The sequence below is a fragment of the Pseudoliparis swirei genome, chromosome 12 (genome assembly GCF_029220125.1).
Source record: "Pseudoliparis swirei isolate HS2019 ecotype Mariana Trench chromosome 12, NWPU_hadal_v1, whole genome shotgun sequence".
NCBI lineage: Eukaryota > Metazoa > Chordata > Actinopteri > Perciformes > Liparidae > Pseudoliparis > Pseudoliparis swirei.
In genome coordinates, this window is record NC_079399.1 from 13345709 (window position 1) to 13366524 (window position 20816).

General features: G+C 40.3%; 1 protein-coding gene across 2 annotated transcripts in view; it reads left to right on the top strand.

Annotated features, from left to right (window-relative positions):
• The first annotated feature begins 32 nt into the window (after nucleotides 1-32).
• rngtt (RNA guanylyltransferase and 5'-phosphatase) overlaps nucleotides 33-20816 on the top strand; it is an 85258-nt gene continuing 64474 nt past the window's right edge. Inside the window, exons 1-8 of one of the 2 annotated variants that reach the window (XM_056428863.1) lie at nucleotides 33-619; nucleotides 1564-1673; nucleotides 1767-1870; nucleotides 2014-2102; nucleotides 4274-4349; nucleotides 5270-5522; nucleotides 7141-7250; nucleotides 8257-8358. In XM_056428863.1, the coding sequence (XP_056284838.1) occupies nucleotides 547-619; nucleotides 1564-1673; nucleotides 1767-1870; nucleotides 2014-2102; nucleotides 4274-4349; nucleotides 5270-5522; nucleotides 7141-7250; nucleotides 8257-8358 (917 nt within the window). In that variant the 5' untranslated portion in view covers nucleotides 33-546. Of the gene's footprint in view, nucleotides 620-1180; nucleotides 1674-1766; nucleotides 1871-2013; nucleotides 2103-4273; nucleotides 4350-5269; nucleotides 5523-7140; nucleotides 7251-8256; nucleotides 8359-20816 lie in introns of both variants that reach the window. The other variant, XM_056428864.1, reaches the window with a different exon arrangement.

The window sequence follows — 20816 nt, forward strand, 5'->3', positions numbered from 1 at the left end:
GATTGGGGACGAGTGGAAAAATACATAAATCTTCTGAGTCAGTTTACGAAATCATAAATCAATCGTCTTCTTACGGAGGCTACGGAGGGTCGATGGACATTTAAAAAACAGACGCTTTATGATTTGTATCCTCTTGTGTAATAGCTCGTATGTGCCAGCAGGTGGCAGTGTGGCGCGAGATGTCGTCTGAACTACAGACATTAACCGGTAGTAGAAGGGTTGTTTGGCGACTGGAGGGACGTTATGCTAGCTAATGGCTAACTATATGGATTTCAGGAAAACAGACGAAAAAGATGACATCATTTCGGGGATGCTAATCATCCGCGAGTCGCAATAACCTATGTTTCGTGTAATTACCTGCCGGCCCGTCATACAGTTGACTGCAGGTGTAACGTTGTTGGATGGTTCTCCTGAATCAGTACCTGAAGGGCCCTTAATTCGCGGTTCTTGGGTGAGCGACAACTGGGGATCGCCGCCTTCTGAGAGCGGGAGCATCGAGGCTTTAGTTCTTACCGACGACTCACTGCACTAAAGCCTCTTCTGAACATGTCAAACACCGGACCCCCCGGACCTCCTCCTCGATGGCGGAATTGTCCCAGAAGAGGACAACCGGTGGCAGGTGAGAGGAGACAACACCACGTTAGATTAAGCAGTTTAATATACGTGCTACTGCTACAAGCTACGCAATTCAAAACATGATGGTTGAACATCCCCATGCCTTCCCTGATACGTTATGATCAGCGTTTTAAATTCCCAAACGTCATGATATAACCATTTATTTGTGTCTAGTTTCAGTTGTGCATAATGGAAAAGCTAGCATCACAACATAGTGACGTTGGCGAGCAATGCAGTCCAGATTAATACTTTTACAATTTAAATTAAGTGATGGTTGCTATGAACTGGGATGCCGACCTCACTGGAGATCTTGCTGCACCACAGAAGCTGAGCCATTATTTAAATTCTAAGTTAATGTTATTGTTAGCTACATTTTTAAATGGAGTTTGGTTTGACCCTCTTTTCCGGCGCGCTTTGTTTAGCTAACTTGGCACCGGGGGCTGACGGGCTGCCAGTGCCCAGCTCCCCGCGAACATGAGTGTTTTTTTTGTTGGATAATAACTGATTTCATTCTGCGCAAAAGATGAATTCGTGGTTTATGCATCTCTCTTTTTATCCCCACTAGAAATGGTGCATCAGAAAAGTGCTACTGAGTTAGCTCGCTTTGCTGTTGAAGCATCACGTGTCAAAACAAACCGAGGCTGGAGCGACGTTGTGCAATGATGCTGTGTAGTGGTTATCCATTAATGACAACACATATTACTTGTGCTACTATTTCAGTGTTGATTTAAGACAACCATAGCTCTTAAACTGCTATATATATTTATTTGATTCAATATAATAATTGTGGTATTATTGGTAGTGGTTGACAATATTTTATTTCACTCAAATTGGGAGAATTTGATCATTTGATTTAAGGACAAAAACAAATTAAGCTTAAGCTGAGCAAACTAATCAGTGTGTCTGCTATCTAGTGTAATGTTGAGGCCCCAATGTTTTCCCTCATAGGTAAATTCCTGCCGATGAAGACGATGTTGGATCCCAGGTATGATGACCAAGTTCCAGAGGAGAACAGGTTTCACCCGAGCATGCTGTCCAACTATTTAAGAAGTCTAAAGGTAAGTAACTATGTTAAGACTGAAGCTAAGGGTGACATTTTAAAGTGGGGTAGAAAAAAAATCCCACCATGTCTTTTTTGTGTCTTTCTTCAGGTGAAAATGGGTTTGCTGGTGGATTTGACAAACACGTCGCGTTTTTATGACCGCAACGACATTGAAAAAGAAAGAATAAAATATGTGAAGCTTCAATGTAAAGGGTACGATGAAATTCACTGTCATAATAATAATAATAATAATAATAGCCATTGCTTTTCCAGACCCAAAGCTCCATGAGTTAAACTAATTGTAAGTAATTAATTCATTGGTAATGTCCTGACCAGTGTCATTCTGCCTGTTTTAGCCACGGAGAATGTCCTTCAAAAGAGACGACTTCGATGTTCATCCGGCTCTGTGAAAACTTCATCGAGAAGAATCCTGAAGAATTGATAGGTAAGGAAACCACAGCTTAACAGCAAATCAATAACTGATGTTGTGCTTCTTTGTATTTTATCCATTAGTCAGAGATGTTTATCTGGTCATGAACTTGTTTTTATATAATCTGACATTTCTAGAGATATTCAATAGTAGCGTCATGTATGTGTGTTATGTTGTTGAATCTGAAGTACATGAGAGGAAACCATACCTGTCACTGCAGTATTTGATCTCAGCCCGATGTTTGCATCATCCACTATGACTATTCACACTGGAGCAGGTTGTTGAATTTCTTTCTTTTATAAAGGCTGTGAGCATGATGAGCATTTTTTATTTCTTTGAAACAGTTTTATTTCAGTTCTTTTACATGAGTTGAATTTATAATATAAATTAAGTAATATTGAGTTCAGTAATAGAGCATATATTTGATTTCCTCACAGACTAAGTTCGGGAAAATCTGCATTGTTAATTTACAGATAGATTTCAGGATTGCTTTAGTATTCTAAGTAGTTACATTTCTAAAGTTAAACATTCAGAACAAGGACAGTCTTTTTGTGTTTTTAACTTATAAAGATGTTCTCAATGTGACTGACATTTAAGACGCTTAATTTGTATCTCATCTGCTCACAGAAGAATAGGAAGATGTATGAAAGCAGAAGTTTAAAGAGTGTAAAAAACAGCTGGCACTGCAAATGAGTTTTCACTGTGTAACCTACTCAGACTGACGGAACAGCTTTGCCTCGACCAAAACTCAGTTAGGTTGTGTTTGGATATTTTATTTTAGCACCTCGCAGTTCTTACTATTCAGACATTTAAACTTAATGCCTGAGCAACATTTGAAAACCTTGAATCTTAAGAGCGAGCACCTGTGCTTTATTTCTAAAAACATTACTTTGGCACTCTTATATTAAAGTAAAGACTAACATTGTACTGCATTCTTTGAACATTTCTAAATAATATTTGAGTTTCCTAGCATGTGACCAAAACATTCCTAATTGTAGTGTAAAGAGTTCAATGTGACCATATTGTCACATCTATTTTAGTTTTAATGTGGTGGCTGTGTTTCTACAAGTTCTGACTATTTCTTTGACCATTTTTTCTATTATTCATTCAGTGCTTACTTATCTTAAAGGAGAACTACATTAATTTTCAAGATTCAAATATGCTATTTCTATACTTCTATGGTCGAAGACAGTCTAACAATGTTTGTAAACATCTACAACTCTCTCCCAAAAGCCTTTTGAGTCAAGGTTATTTGTTAAATTAGCTAAGGTTAATTTAAACAGACTTCTAGATCTTTAAGAAAAGCATATAATAATATAATTATGGATAAAACTCCTAATAGGATTTAGATTTATTTTGTGAAAAGGCGTAATCCATAGGGTGCAAGACTTGATTAACTGTGCCGTTGGTTGCATCAACAAATGTGTCCAGCAGGGAGCAGCCTCACTCTGTGTTGCAAATGGACAAGAGGTGCAGGTTTTATATTCATATCGTCACACTTTTAAACATCTGACAGCCTCCCAGTCCAACCAGCCTTCTGCTGATGGAGTCCACCATGGAGCAGCTGGAGGTTAAATGGCATTTGCACATTTCCAAAACCAACATACTTTTATAAAAAACTAAAAACAAAGACAATGTCGTGCAAGTCACTATGTGTATCTCCTAGTGAACGCTGTGTAGGTGAAGGGACATGATTGCCGGGCAAACTTCCTTTCCTGGGGTAGAGTTTTATTTTGTGTAATTATAACCATGCTGCGCACCTACTTGTTTGGAAGAAGGTCACTTTGTTCCAGATTTATTATTATATATTTTTTGCCAAACTGATTTTTGAAGTGGTGAATTTAAAGTCTTCAGTGGGGGGGGGCGGGTACACCTTGAGACATAATTTCTTCAAACAAACGACCCCCTCTCCTTTCCCGGTGCTTACTTCATGCACCCTTTACCTCCCTGAATGGTTCATCAATCTCTGGGTCTCTAAGGAGAGAAGTGTGTCTATTTTAGTTTCTGATTTAAAAACATGGCCTCAGAGGACTGATGTGAGAGAGGAAATCATGGGATGACATTGTGCAAAAGATGTAGTGTTTCTATTATATTCTACCAAGATAGTGTTCATATAATTCCCCAGATGAAATATAAAGCGTGATTCTTAGTTTTTTACCTGTGTGCTGCCTCTTTTTCTCTTGAAGGAGTTCACTGCACGCATGGCTTCAACCGGACAGGCTTTCTGATGTGTGCTTACCTGGTGGAGAAGATGGACTGGAGGTAAGAGCAAACATCACACATTTCCCAGTTGTCATGAGCGACAACCCCCCCCCCCTCCCTGTGGTTTTATAACCTCTCACCTGTCATGCTTTTTGTTGTTGTTGATAATCCTGTCTTTCCTTGATAGTTTCTGTATTTGTGACGGCACGAGGAGTTGCACCGTCAGTTCAAATCAACACAGACGTCACAAAGGAGCTGGCTAGTTAGTAGGATGTTAAATAATGTAGAGGAGCCGGGGAGGTTGAGCACGTGTCTTTAGTCAGAGGTGGAGCAGCAGTCTGAGAAGACTGAAGCTCTGGAAGCTGTCGCCATGTGGGCTGATTAAAACCCTCCCCCCCGCCTGCTGCATACTGTGTCATGAATATTCTGAGAGCAGTTACAGCCCTCGTCCAGTGTCACGTGTTGCAACATAATTTGCAACAAATAATCAACACTGGTATAATGTATTTTTTAGGATATGGCTAGTCGTGGAAAAAAAACCTAACCCCTAAACATTTTGCAGCTAAAGATTATTTTTATCATCTTTGTCTGAGTCTGATGTCTTTGGTACAGTTAGCCATTATGTTACGTACTATATTGCTCTTAAGGAATATTAAGCTCTTGAGGAATATTAACCTGTATAAACTGAAAATATAATGATTGAAAGGTGGTGAAAAATGGCCATCGGTAGCCCAAAGGAAAGTCTTAACATTTCTCTTTCTACTTACCCACCTTTTAAAACACTAATAAATTAAATGTATAGCGCAATTAGTCACTTTAGATAAATAGTTAAATGATCCTTTTTTCAGTTTTGCAGATATGAGGATTTACTGAAGATCCGGTCGAATTCAGTCAAGACGGAACATAAAAAGACCCTCTCTAATAACTCTATAATAACTCCACTTATAGATATGGCATCTGTGTTTTCTCCCTCTTATCAGCATGGAGGCAGCTGTGGCTGCCTTCTCCCTGGCCCGGGCCCCGGGGATCTACAAGGTAGAGTACCTCAAAGAGCTTTTCCGCCGCTATGGCGACGAGGAGGACGCGCCCCCTGCCCCCGCGCTCCCTGAGTGGTGCTTCGATGACGAGGACTCCGAGGAAGTGGACGACGACGGCAACTCCGTTGGCCAGGAGTCGGGCCCCAGCTCCTCCGGGTCGGTGCCTGGCAAACGAAAGAAGGAGAAGCTAAAACTGGTAAGACTTCCGGGGAGCTCCAGGAAATGGACTGTTAAGTACCGTTGGTCCCTCTCTACTCGACATGGGCCCCATGCAGGGTGATGGAGGGCCTGAAGGGAGACTTTGCTTCTCAGGGATGAATTTATTTATTGGTTATTGCACAGAACTGGCTGAAAACCTAAATCAAGGCAACTCTAAGAGTGGAGTTGCACAGTAGACGGATGCAGAGGAGGCAGCAGCAGCAGCAACACGTTCATATTGCATTACTTTAAGATGTCTGCTCGTTCAAAACTCTCTGCACATTCAATTTACATCGGAGAAGTCGGGAATAAAGCTGTAATATTTTGAGATGAAAGAGAGGAGAGGGCCCGACTGCAACCTACTGAAATTTGTGATCAGCTGCAGCTGATGAGATTCTCATCATAGAAGGTAGAAATCCAAGATGATATCAAAAAGCATTAAAGAGTGGCAGACGGTTTTCAATAACATCTTCAAATCCTTTGCATATATCAAGTTTTTGTGTGTAAAATCTCTGCAGTGAACGCGGCGGTGTCGTCACTAGAGACGCATCTGTTCCACAACCGGCACCACCCACCATCATAAGTTCAGTAGCACCAGAACATCTTGTGCTCAAGTAATTTAGAAATACTAAGTTATTTATCCAAAGTGTAATTCGATCTCTCTCTCTCCTAAATTTGTTAAATGTACTCTCCTTTACGACGCAGAAAAGAAGCTGCAACTAGAGAATGTTTGGCAGTTCTGCTCAGAAAATGAGACAATGAACTTATCACAACACTCGCTAATTATTTTACTATTGTTTTTATATATATATTATATATATACACACACACACACATTGATATTGCAATCATGATTTCAGCCATGCCGCTCAGCCCCATCTTCACCTTGAGTTAATTTGGATTGTTTAATCCAATTTCAAATTATTAAATATATTATAATTATATTATGTCATAATACTTAGACCTCCTTCCAGATAGAAAGGTGGAGGATAAGAAGTAAATGACCATGATGGGGCTTTTTCTTCTCACTGCAGCCATCATACTAAAACATGCATCACTGGCCCCCTGGGGTGACGCAGATTATCATACCACATCTGTTTCAGTTCTAATTGCCGTATATTATCATATTATACCAGTTAGAAAGTCTGATCTTGTCAGATTTAGAGGGCAAAGGTCATGTCTAAAGAGAAATGGCTGAGATTAGGAAGTGAATTAAATGAGCAAGAATCATACTTCTTAGAGAAGTGAGGGCTACAGATGTCGTCAGTGTTTCGCTTAAAGCAGATAGGAGATGATATCTGCATAAACAGGGGTGACGGTAGTGAGGGGGTGAGGAGAGAGGCGGCAGTCTAGTTTCCAGGGAGATGAAGCGAAGGAACAGAGTCTATAAGGATTCATAAAATAAGTAAAGTGAGAAGGGTTTTAAAAGTGTAGAGTTCAAATGAAAAAACGGATCTGGAATATTTCTACCTGTTGTCTTTGCACAGAGGGGTTCATAAAGCAAAGAAGCAGCAGTTCATGAAGCATCACATGTTTTTTTTCTTGTTTGTGTAGGAGGGTATGAGTGTCTTTTTATATTCCGTTCAAGTTTGTGTTCTTCTTTTTTTACCTTCCAGGGTGCAGTATTCCTTGAAGGCATCACAGTGAAGGGCCTCACACAGGTCACCACACAACCCAAACTAGGAGAGATCCAAAGAATGTGTCAGGGGATGGCCGAGTGGGAGCGGTAAGAACCTCTCGTTGCCCTCCTGGTTACACATACGGTTCATGTGGATGTTCTGTTCTGTGTTGTCGATGACTCATTTGGCGTTGATCACTCAGCGGAGACCACGACTCGTGAACTATTCGGTTTAAGTGGCCTGATTCAACTGCTAATCTCACTGAGAGAGCAGGCCGCTCGGTGCGGGTTTGTTTAGCTTTGGTTGGGCTTGGTTTTCACATCGGCACATTGTGCAACTCATGCAGACCTGAACCGACGGCTGTGCACTACGTAACGTCTTGTCGTGGCTGAATCCAAGCAGAGCAGGTACTGCGGACGGTCTGCCGGCAGTTGAAAAGATAAAGTGGAAATATATCGCCCACTTATTAGCTGATAGAGATTCGTACCTGTCACTTGAGGTGACGTCTGGTCTCCATTACACAATTGTCCCGCGCTTGCAGCGTCATGAAAGGATGCCCATTAGTTGTTGCCTACTCTACCCGGGCTATATTGAAACATGAAATACATTTATGCAGGATATTTCTTCCTACAATTATGATTATCAAATTATATGATATATATTTTGTTTAAATGTTGAATCTTATCTTCATAACTCATTGAATCTTATATACATATTGAAATAACATAAATACACTATTCTGTAGAATGGTATGATAAAGTGTGTATTTCACAGTTCACTTAAAATATATAGCATTTTATTACTGTTACTCTTCGATATTTAGGATTAATCGCACTAACATGGACTATCTATTGTATTCATGCGTTTATAAATACATGTATTTATGTATTTATTATCATCTCACAAACTTGTTCATAGGAGTATTGCTATATGGACATACCTTGTATCGTTTTTCAACCTATAATCATAAATTTCGAAGATATGGAGTGTGTAGCTGCTGCCTCTGCTGGTCACTCCTAACTGACTAACATCTGGAGCTCTCCGTAATAACCATAGCGCTAAGACCACAATAGTTAAAAACCGAGTTCTAAGATGTATTTATTGTTGTTGCAGGTCCGGTTTTCCCGGGGCTCAGCCCGTGTCCATGGACAGACAAAACCTTCGTTTCCTGGAACACAATCCATACAAAGTCAGCTGGAAAGCTGATGGTACGCGGTAGGTCTACTGGTCATGCTTTCCTTTACAATGAATGTCTCCGTCTTCACATGTCAATGCAGGTAGAGCTCGTTGTGTCACCGTCTGGACTGATTGGCTTGATTTGTTTCTCATTTGATTTTAATTCCACTTCCTTCATGTTGCTCGTCAATCCTAGTGCTCGTTTATCCGGGTTAGATCTGAACTGTGGATTTGTAAAATAGCTTCATCGATGGAGCCACAGACTGGCCGTGTCCAATGTGGAATGAGAGGTGCAATAACGCAGCCTGTCTTTCGTGTCACATTTCAGGTTTTGATTTGTTGCTTTCTCCTGTTTGTGTCTCTGTTGCCAGGCGTTGAGCACCTACATGAGTATTTTAGTATTCCACTAGTCTGCTGTGAAGCCCTGTCTGGGTCTGGCTCGCTGGTACAAATGTGCAGTGTGCCGGTGAAGATTTAATGACTGCAGTCAATTTCAGAATTTTACCTATCAGAGCTTTAATTTCCTGTAGGAGTGAGACCAGAAGAGTACCTATTTGGCCCCTGACCACGATGCTGTAGATATGTGTAAACGACTGCCATCATCACAAAGGCTTGAGTGTTTCTAGAATGTTTTTACTCTTAAATGTGTATAAAGCGATGCTGAGCCCTTCCTCTCCTGCATGGAGCGCTTGTCCTTCGGCCCCAATTTCCCTTCAGCTTCTTGAAGAGTCTCGCTGAGTCGTGACGCCATATTTCTTTAGCCATGAGCAACAGAGAGAGACACGGTATGCATAATGCCAGGTATGAGTCACTCCTCAACTGCAGGATATGAACTATGTTGAGAAGATGATCTACTTGGTTCCCCTCAAATTTGAACATTCAAGCAGTAAGATATAAGTTAAAGTAAAAAGTTATTACTACACTGAAATGAAGTCGTATTTAAATTTTTTTTTTTTTAAACAAGATCAGTAAATCCAGTGTGTGTGTGTGTGTGTGTGCAGGGCTCCAGACTGCGCCCAAATGGTCGCATTTTGCGCCTAAAATTAGACACAGTGCGAGTACATTTTTCATCAACCACATGCGCGCGACCTACGCAAATTAATTTCTTTTTTTTTTCTTTTTTTTTTTTAAATATTTTTGTTGTTCTACTTCCTTCAGCCTATAGTTAGCGGTAATGCCTGAATGACTGGTTGACTAACCAGCATTAACCATAGAAGAAGAAAGTGTGTGTGAGAGGGGGGCTATGTGTGAAAAGAGGCGCACCGCAAGACGCAGACGAGGCGAGGGCGAGGCCGCAGGAGGGGTCCACGGGGGATCTCACCACTCACCGGCGAGCCGTCCCCCCCAGTTGAAATCTCTGGGTCAAACAAGAGCTCACTCATGTCTGTCTGCCCAGACAGACTGATGCTGTAAACCCATTCCCATTCGATCGGGAGCGCACGAGGGTTTTATTAACGTTAATGGAAGACATCACAGTTTGTGTTTTGCAAAGCGGAAGAAGTTTCTGAGATTTAGCTTAAATTATGCTAACATTAAAACATTTTACTGTACCAGGAAGAGTTATAAAAAAAAGTCAGTCTTTTGTATGTTAGAAAAGTCCCCTATATATAGATTTCCCCCCCCAAAGAAATGAATGAATGAGATGTGTTCCATACATCCATACATCAAATAAAAATCAAACAATTTTAATTCAATTATACATTTTTTTCAGTTTTCAAGTCTTCAAAAAAAATGTTAAGAAATTTCTTTTGAGTTTGCTTTTGTTTATATATATATATCTATATAGTCATCATAGCAATAAATAATGCTACACAAAAAATCAAATGAGTGATCGGATGATCGAGATATCGTGATACGGATTTCAGAGAGATACAGAAACCTGATCCAAAAACAAACCTGATCGATCTCAAAAAAGAAACCAACAAATGTTTTGATACATGATCAAGTGCAAGTTGCACATGCATGTTTTATTTTTTTTTTTTTAATGTTTATGTTTAAAATCTTCTGAGTTCTTTCTGAAGAATTGTCTGTTGTGAAGCAGTTCATGAAAGGCATAAGGTAATATTGTATTATTGTCAAATTATGTATCAGTAATAAAAAAAAAGTGATGGGAAATGATGACGTTTATACTGTGCGAGCGCAGTTCCTTTTGAAAGAAAAGAAAGAGAGAAGGAGGGAGTTGTTAGGGGGGGAGGGTGCTAGTGTGTGCGTGCTTGTGTGCGCCGCTGTGCGGCGCATCACCAGCATCAAGCGGCCAGCTGTCACTCACCACCACTCAATATCCACTGCATGAAGATGAATACGCGCTTTCCAAAAAAAAATTGTGCCCAGGAAAACTGTGTGCGCCCTAAATTTTTTGCTTTAGGGCCAATGTAGAGCCCTGTGTGTGTGTGTGTGTGTGTGTGTGTGTGTGTGTGTGTGTGTGTGTGTGTGTGTGTGTGTGTGTGTGTGTGTGTGTGTGTGTGTGTGTGTGTGTGTGTGTGTGTGTGTGTGTGTGTGTGTGTGTGTGTGTGTGTGTGTGTGTGTGTGTGTGTGTGTGTGTGTGTGTGTGTGTGTGTGTGTGTGTGTTAGATAACACCTCCCGAGTTCCACTCGAGACTTAATCACAATTACAACAAACATACTTGTAAAAAAAGGAAAGCTGCCAATTTCAAACATGCACTTGAAAATAAATAACATTTTGATGGATAATAATTGTATGTGGAGAATCTATTAATCAAAAGTGGTTCCTCAAAGACAAAGATTTTTGTGTTTTGTAAGACCCTGAATTAACATCGGATGTGTCCTGTTACCAATTATTGAGTGTTCTGCTTTATACAATTTGTGATTTGGGGTTTCATAAGAATATTTATGTCAACTTGAGTTACTGCCAGTGTCGCCAGGACCTGATATATCTTGTTCATCTGTGCCATAGACCTCAATTGTGTCCAAAGACTATTACAAACGCACCAGTGAGTCACACTGTTGCACTGGGTGACTTGTTCCCTCATTATGATCCTCGTGGGCACCTTAGTTTATTTTAAGTCCAAACTCAGAATCTTTTTTTTCAAAGCGCTATCTACGTATTAATCCACGACTTAAAATAGTCCCCAACAAATGTTGTTACAACGAGTTTTATCTGTTATTTTTTAAAGCGGGCTTGGCGTTGCTGAACGCCACAGACTGGGAGGGAAGTCAGGAAGTAGACTAACGCTGCTTCACATGGGGTCGCATAGTGGAAGAGGACATTTTCTGGAAGCTATGTTGACGCCTTCAGGAACAAGAGAGGCAAAGGAAGTTTATTTATTCAGTTAATGAATTGTGTTTTTAGAGCTGTGGAAAAATTCCAACGACCTCATCTTTTTGCCATTACCGGTATTATGTCTTTATATTTCCTGCATTATGTTACCTGCAGCTTGCAAAATATAGCACTGCAGGGGTGATGATCACACGGGTACCTCGTTAAAAAGCCAATGAGATTCCATTGCATTTCTTTTGATGGATTTGCGCAAAAAATAAGCTGTGTGACAAACACAACCTTTATGTCGCTTAAACCTTTAGTTAGGTTCAGGTTATTTTATTTGCAACCGTAGGTAGACTTGGTTTGCATTGTGAAGTGAGGCGTGTATCTTGAGAAAACATTACTGACGGTGAACTTTGATGGTCTTTATTTCTGTTGTTTCAGTATAATGCCCGTCTCCTGTTGCACTTTAGTTACACAGCAGGCTGTGCAGTATGTCTGACAGGCTCTAGGACTCTGCAGGAAGCATTGCTGCAGTGTTGTGAATATTCACACAACTCTAGAGTAGTCTATCCTGCTGCTGCTGGTTTGATATTACTTTATGCTCCTGAGCTGAAACATTTTTCGGCTTGCTACCTTATCAGTGCCTCACCGGAACCACGATGGTGTTTAGCTCATCAAAATACGCCTCGTCTTTCTGACAGGCTTGACTCTTATGTGAAATGTTCAGTGATTATTAAAGACAGTTTGATCAAAGTAAAAACTCCATTACATTTTTTAAATTTTTTTTAATGATTAAACCCACACAGGTCTTGTTGTTGTTGGTCTTCAATAAGCCTGTGCAATAACTCACACTGATTGACAACAAACACCAGCGTGAAAGTGAGTCAGAAGGCTGTGTGCTCCTCTGGGGTCAGTGGATACCAGCAATCACTATAAAAGATTCATTCCATTTTTAATCACCATTCATTTTGCTCCATTGATCCTAAACTTTTTGAAATGATGGAAAAAGTATGAATTCTGTAACATTTGCTGAAGCATGTGGGAGACTCGCCGTGCATCAGATAATATTAATGAGTTTTGAGGTGACGCAAATTTTCAATAAGATTTACTGGTCGCAGTGCCGCGGTGTAATTTGTCATTCTCGGCAGGCGTTGTGTAGAGTTTGCAGAGAATTTCTTATTAGTTGTCCTACTTTCTTGACAGTGGCATTTTTTAAGACCTGAAATGGATTTTTAAGAGGAAATTTGTCTCTTCAAGGTGGTCCGTAAAGATTTTTCTCTTTGCATATTGCCGGAGGTCCTCACTCATGTGTTACACATTTAAATCCCCCCACATCTTACCCATTGTTGCTTGGGTGACGACAAGAAAAGCGTAGTGTGCGCAGGACAGGGTGAAGTGAGCAAATGTGTTGACGTTCAACGTGTAATGACGGACCTCCTCTCGGTCCCTTGTGGATGATTCCGCGCTTCACTGCATCCTCTCGTTGCGGCCACGGGCAAATGCACAACATGCCGACAAGAGGCCTGAACCAACAGACATTATGCAACTCTCCTAGAGACTCCCGATCGCTTATTTGTGCTGAATATGGGCTCATAAACAATACATCTGAGCCTCAATGCACAGTCCAGTCATGCAGTGAAAAAAGGAAAAGACGACAACATCAGTCCATCAGATCAACTTGTTGTGGAGCCTTCTGTCAGGGTGAGGTTGGTTTGAGCCCCAAACAGGACAAGGAGAGGGGAGAGGGACCATTTATGTATTGTGGACTTTAATCAAACACGGCTGCTGAACTTGGACTTTATTAGTCAGATTAGACTTGAGAAAGAATTTCTTAATTTCCTACTCGACTTCCTCTCCGAGCAACACCACATCAAGCACTCCTTCTAAAATGAGGAATCAATCATCCGATGTTAGCTTTGATGTGCCAGATTAGATCTCTTGATTTAGTTTAAGCTCTTTATCGGCTTATTGGCTGGTTATTTTCAGAGCTTCATTACTTCTGTTGCTTAGTAGTTTATTATGTCAATAACCCTTCTTGGTGGACGGCTTGTGCATCAGACTGCTCCAACACTCTGCCTCTCTCTCAGGTTAATGGTGTCACTAAGATGTTGGCTGCTTATTGCTGTTCCAAATGTCAATGAGAAAGAAATGGGAGTCATTTATTTTACAAAAATGTGCAATTTGTAATTTGTAAACTGCTTTACTGCACATTTATATTCATGAGTTAATCTTTACTGCAATGCTTTATATCAAACAAACCACTGGAACATAAATTGACAAAGCAATAATGTGGGTTTGTGGAGCTTTGTTCAGCACATGCTCAGCTGCTGGTCAGGAGACAGTTTATTACTTTTTATCTGTCTGTCTTCATTGGCAGAGATATGTGCGATGGCTATTTAAGACCTGCCGTTTGTTACATTCTGATGTTATTTCTCTGTAGTTTCACCAGAGTAGCCAAACATTTCTGATCAAAATAAATAAATACAAAATAATTATCACGTATTCATTACTCCCAAATCACCTGTGACATAAGGAATTGTAATCTGACGTTATTCATTATGCATGAAAAATGATTAGGATTAGTTATGTGTTACGGTACGGCACTGTCCCGGGTATAAAACCCAAGGAAGCAGTCCATCTCTTTATTTATTCATGTATTTATGTATTCATTCAATGGCTGACACATTAACACATTTCTTTTATCACTTTAATTAAATTCATGCCATTATTGCCCATTATTTCGCCATTTCAATTCCTTGTCTTCATCTCTCATTAGACAAAATAGTCAAATACAATATGAATAAATGATGACAGCAAGTTTGAGGAAAGTCTGACAGCTTTTGTTTTCATTGTCGTCATCGTCCCTTCAACACTTTGAATGACCTTGAATATTACTCACTGAAGCTTCCAAGCACCAACACTTTTATGTGGGAAAGCCCCAAGCCCGGGAAGCGGCTCTTCAATGTCAAAAAAGTCAGTCATCTTTATTGTCACTCCTTCCATTTGTGCATACAGAAGATCTGAAAGTACGTTTCTCTCTTGTCCAACATAAAGTCATTCTAGTAATAATAATAAGAGTAATAAAGTGCAAAATATCCAACAACAAAGAACATTTAGGCAACGTATACATTATCAAAATTATAAATTAAGAAATATAAAAGATATATACGTCTGTATTATAGTAGCAGTCAGACATATGAGTCTAAAAGCGAAGGAGTGGGAGAGTGGGGGAGAGTTCAGCTTCCTGACCGCGTGGTGGATGAAGCTGAGGATAAATATGAGCTGGTGGTGGTGGTGCGAGCCCGGAGGCTCCGGTATCTCCTCCCAGAGGGCAAGAGGCTGAAGAGACCGTGTGAGGGGAAGGGGGGGGGGGGGGGCGTCGTCGCCACAGTGGAGGAGACGGCCCCAAACGGGTGCATTTGGGTGAGACCTCTGATAGTGTGCATGGGACTTTCTTTTTTAATCTGCTTCAAATAATTATCAAATGTGATTTTAAATAATTTTCTTGATGAACAACTACATTCCTGTATAGTCTGAGGCAATGTGTTGCATTTCCTCCTGCATGCAACTTACTCAATAAACTCCAGATAGGCAACACATCTAACATAAAAATATATATTGACCCATTGACGCACCACTAATGATGTGCAAAGCAGCTGGATCTGGTCTCGGGGCTCCCCCGGAGCTCAGCAGCCGTCAGTCATGCCGCAGGACGAGACCGGCAACGCAGACACAAGGCCGCCTGAGCCTCATTAGGGCTAAAGTGCTCGGGGGGGGGGGGGGGGTAACGGGGCTGGAGGAGGATAACAATCTGAGGCTCACAGCACCCATCAGAGGACATGAGGAGGAGGCGAGAGTCGACCGGAAGGGAATAAAGGAGCATTGAAGTGAATTTTTTCTGATGGGTCCTGAAAAGAAAAAACTGTATTTCAGGAGAGATGACCACTGGGTTTGACGCCTCACCAATGGGCTCGCTCTGCTTTCTTCTGAACATACTTCACGGCGTTAGCTACGGCTAACTAGCCAATTAGGCAGCAGGGGAAGCACTTGAGCTCAGACCTGTGGTGTCCTCACTGGTTGACAGATCCTCTGTGTTCAGGCACACTGTTTGATCTTCTAAGACACTGGCTCTTTTTTGAGGATGAAAGACATCATCCCCCTTTTCACAATAGGATCTTCTTGACTGTGGCATTTTGCATAAATGGAGCCTTGCAGGCATTTTCTGTATGCTTAAACGCTTTTATGGCTTTTTAATGCTTTCATTGTGCCCACTCCCACCCCAGAGTAGGTGCAGCTCTATCTCGCCCACTCGACATTCTTTCCTTTTCTACTTTTTACTTTTGGATGTCTCTCATCTATATCTCAAGACTTGTGTTTTCTTGACCGGAGGGGGAGGGGATGCGGGTTAAAAGTCATCGCTGTGAGCTCTCCACCGATCTCTTTGATCTGAACAGCGTGTTGAGGGTTACGATACCATTTTCATTGGCAAGTCTGCTTGAGGAGCATTCAAGTGTCTTGGGAATAACGAGTTGATGCATCCAGCCTCTCATCCCACTACCCACAAACAAAAGCCCATATTGAAATGATGACACACTTACTTTAAAGGGAGAGGCGTCTACCGACACACTTATTCCCAAAAGTACCAAAAGAAGAGCATTTAATCGATGCGAGCTCTTTCTAAAGCTGATGGTTTTCTTCTCTCATCCCCACCCAACCAATGAGAACGACATTCACTGTTATTTCAAAAAACTGTGCTGTCAAGTTCGATAGTAACAATAATAGCGACCGAGCGATAAAGAGCCGCCCCTCTCAGGAGAATTCAGCGTCTCGTGTTGTCTTCAAAATGCAGTCAATTCTCTTTTGTACAAAAACCAAACTATCATTAGATATTTATAGGTTTTGTCATCTCTGGGGTGCAATTCAGCAGAGAAGCTTTTTGAGATGTCTTTTCATGTGAGAACCCAAATTGCAGCCTCAGTTGCACTTTTCCCAATATTTGTATCGATTATCAACCAGGGTTTTGGTTTACTTGTTATAACGGCTCTCAGATCACCTTCACTTATTTAGCCTTGCTGCTTCTTTATAATAAAGTTGAATATTTATTATTGTGACACTATAGTCGAGCTTAAACATTTCGTGGATCGACAGAAAGGGCAACTACTCCTGATAATTGATACGTTCTTTGACTCAAACCAATACTATGTCCTTGTTTCCTCTTCGCAAACATAACAAAACATTGTTAGTCCTGTGTGAAGATGTATGTCATGTAATATTGTAAATTTAATAACTTTGAAGTCAACTGTCGGTCAAACGATATTTGATCAATTTGAACAACATCTGCATGGCTTCCTGAGGTATTTTGATGGGCATTTAAAAAAAGAATAAACTATCAATTGAGAATCTATACAGAAGGTGAATCGGTTATGAATCATAAATTGCAGCTCTATACTATGAATTTAGAAAACTAATTACCTTTACCTAGGGCCTTAATCAAATTCTGCTTTCAGAACTGACTTTTGTCAGATGGTATTCTACACACGCAATAATTCTTGGCGGCTTGTCAAGTTTCCCACTTTGAACCAGCTGGTATTGATGGCATATGTCTTACATCTAATCCCTTTGTGATTATGATAGAGCATCACAGCAGGTATGAGATAGGCATAGCTTTGTCAGTTGAGAAGTCATTATTCTCAAGTCTGTCATCATCAGACTTTCTTTTTCCCCTCAAAGGTGTGAATTCCTTCTTCTGGTTTTAATATCTGCATTTGTGCACCGTTAAAGCTTTCTTCTCATTTTCATGGCATGAATTCCCTCAAACTTCCAAGATAATTGGCCCGTTGCCAGTTCCATCTATTGTAATATTTAACCTTTGGAAACATAGCAGGACTGCAGTTGCTCATAAGGAGATTAGTTCATTCTGCTTATTAGCACTTGGTATTTTGTGTTAGAGAGCAGCAGGCGGCCCACAGTGTAATTGGGTTCATGCGAGGTGTGTAATGAAGCCGTCAGATAGCTAATATTTTTAACAACCTTTACACGTCTTTCACAAACCCACTCCTAACTCATCAACCAGAAAACAAACTGTTATGATTGACTTATTGCAGAAACAGTCATTAAATCAATCAAATAGTCATATATTGGGTCCAATTAAGGTAATCAAATAGTCATTCAAGTTATTTATCAAGAAAAATGCAAAGCATTCACTGGATTCATTTATTTATTTTTAACATGAGGATTTGCGGCTTTTCTATGTTGTAAACTAATTATCTTTGGGTTAAGGACTGTTTTTCTGAAGATATCTCAAGATGTCTCAATGAGCCATGTTTACTGATTGCAGCTCGTACTCAACAATTTTCACTGAAAAGAGCTACTTCAAAATATAGGATCTATTTCTCCTCACAAGCCTTAATTGGGAAAGGACATATATTCAAGTCATAATACAGCCCGTATTTATATTGAAACTGGCTGCACACATACAACCTGTGAAGATATTCCTGTCCTCACACAATTACAGTGTATGAAATGAGACATCATATACTTATCTGAAAGATGAAGAAGGGATTTACCCAGCGATACCTTATTCAAGTTGGAAATCAGTTCTTTTACATAGTTAATCTGAAGCAGAAACCGGCCGGGCGTCCGTTTCATAAGGGGAATCAAAACGCTCATGATGGGTTGTCTCCAGTTGGTTGCGCCGTCTTGTCAGAAGACGTTTACATAAAGACAAACCTTTCTAAGACTGCTTACCGTTTTTTCAGTCTTGAATAGGCTGCCACGCCGTAATGTTTGATTCAAAAGCAAAATGACCCTGCCCTGTTTGTTGGCCTACAGTTCTGGACTTACTCAAAGTAGGCGAATATTCCAGAACATTATACTGACGCTTATTTTACCAAATATTTTTCAATTGAAATAAAGTTTGTGCTTTGAAACCCTATATATTTTTCAGTTACCAGACATGACAAAATAGAAATCCCAGTAAATGATTTGACAAAGCAGTTGGATGAAGATCTTTCCGCAGTGAAGGCTCATTGTGGCTCTAGTCGAAGACTCCTCCTCCTGGAGAATAACACAAAGGCAACAATGGTGCCTGTGCTTTGGGTGTGGCCCATCTTTTTAGCTCATTTTCTGGGAACCAGCTGAAGAGAGGATCAATGATTTTGTCAGTCTTCTGTCCCTCATTGTAAATTTCCAATCATGTCTGCCAGCTCGGTGATCATCCGACTCTTCTGATCAAACAATAACATTTGGTGTAACACTTCACTTGCATTCGTGCCTTTCCTGACTATTATGTTTGTTACAAAGCCTGTGTGTCATCGATTTATTAAAAAAATGTGAGACCCTTATTTATATAAAGAAAACTTTATGTGATGTAACTACTCAACTAACTGACCTCTAGTTTAATGAACGGCAATCGGACTGGAACATAAGCTCATATTTGACATATTAGCCGAGACTTATTAAACTGGGCAGCGCATGCAGAGAAGGATGATTACTTGAAATTGTAATTGGGTTTCAAATAATGTTGTCCATATATGGTCCTCATAAGATATAATACGATAGTTGAATTCAAGTATTCTGATTGGTTGAGAGTGAGTCACGAGGTGTACTTTATACAGCCATAATGTCCTACAGCCGTTTACATGTATCTCAAAATAACAATAACTCTAGATTTTGCACGACCGTTTGTCAGTTTAAGCTCAACAGTTACTAAACGTGTTTCGTGTTAATTTGATATTTTGGGGTAATGACTTTTGATTAGTGTTTAGCCGAAGAGGAAACTTCATGCTCCATAGATAAGAAAGAAAGTGAGACCTATGAACGGAAAAAAAAAACTGTCAGCCAAACAAAGTGGGCAATGAACTGCTTCACCAACTGGTGCGAAGAGAAACCAGTAACTAAACCTGAAGACCATAACCAGAGATGCGATGAATAAAATACTGCTGGTTTTCTATGGCACTGTGTGCCATGGGAAGGGTGACCACTAGAGGTCAGCAGTTACGTCTGAACGTTGAGTCGTTGCCGGTGTTTGATGAAGCGTGTTCACTTCCGCAAACAATATTTTTGTTGCCGTTGTAAAAACCTGTAGACGTCAGGGACACGAACAAAGTTTGGTAAAGATATTCACAGATTCGGACTTACCTGCTGTTTGTCTGTTGCCGCGGTTCGGGCCTGACACCCTTGAAGCGGATATTATTGACTATAGAGTACTGCTTCTCGTACCTTATTGCTTAATTATAACAGATGGAATGAGAGCTGTTTAGAGATTAATTTCACCACGTACACCTCAGGAGATAATTATACCTAAAAGTAAAAGTCTACACTTATTTGAAGAATATTCCGTGTCCTCCGTAGTATTTTTGCGAGTGAAGATGGAGGTGTAAGGCTGATGCTTGTGTCAAAGTTGAAGTGTTAGTCCTAATGTCCATACTTAATGCTTTATCAACCTGGCACACCTGTGAGTTTAACAAAGAGGAAGAACTGAGACGAATCAAGACCAGCCACATGCTCATATCATGACCCCATTCTGGTTACTAGCCTATATTGACAGCTATTTATTTTGCAGTCTTTTTTAATTTTTTTAATTTATATTTTATTAGTGTTCAGAATCTCACATACACATATTGACATTTTTCAGATTCTTTGAATAAAGAGAAGTGAAAAACAAAAAAATAAACACATATGCAAATAAAGTAACAAAAACAATACCATAGTAACAAAACTTTAAAATAAAGCAGGGAGAAATCATTTTCTATAGAGTAAAGAAATACAGTCAGGCCATTTATCTGTGACATAGTTGCACCACTTTTGCCAGTGCTTAAGAAATGTTTCCGTTCTTTGGTTTACATGAGCTGTAATCTGCTCCATTCTGTAGATCTCTGTCACAATGTCTCTCCATGATGTGATTGTAGGACCCTCTGGTAATAACCATTTTCTGGTAATAGACTTTTTACTGGCCACCAGCATTGCATTTATCAAGAGGCTGTCCCCTTTCGGCCAGCTTTGAGGTATATTTCCAAGGTACAGAATCTTAAAGTCCAAAGGGATGTCCTCGTGAAAGATGTCCTGTAAAGCATTGTGTACCACCTTCCAAAAGTTTTTAATGATGGGACAGTCCCAGAAGATGTGGTAATGGTTTGCACTTTGGTGTCCACACTTTCTCCAGCAAACAGGAATGTTATCGCTATAATGAGATGTCTGAGATGGTGTAATGAAGTATCTTATACAATTTTTCCAGTTAAACTCTCGCCAGCTCATTGAACTGGTACATTTCCAT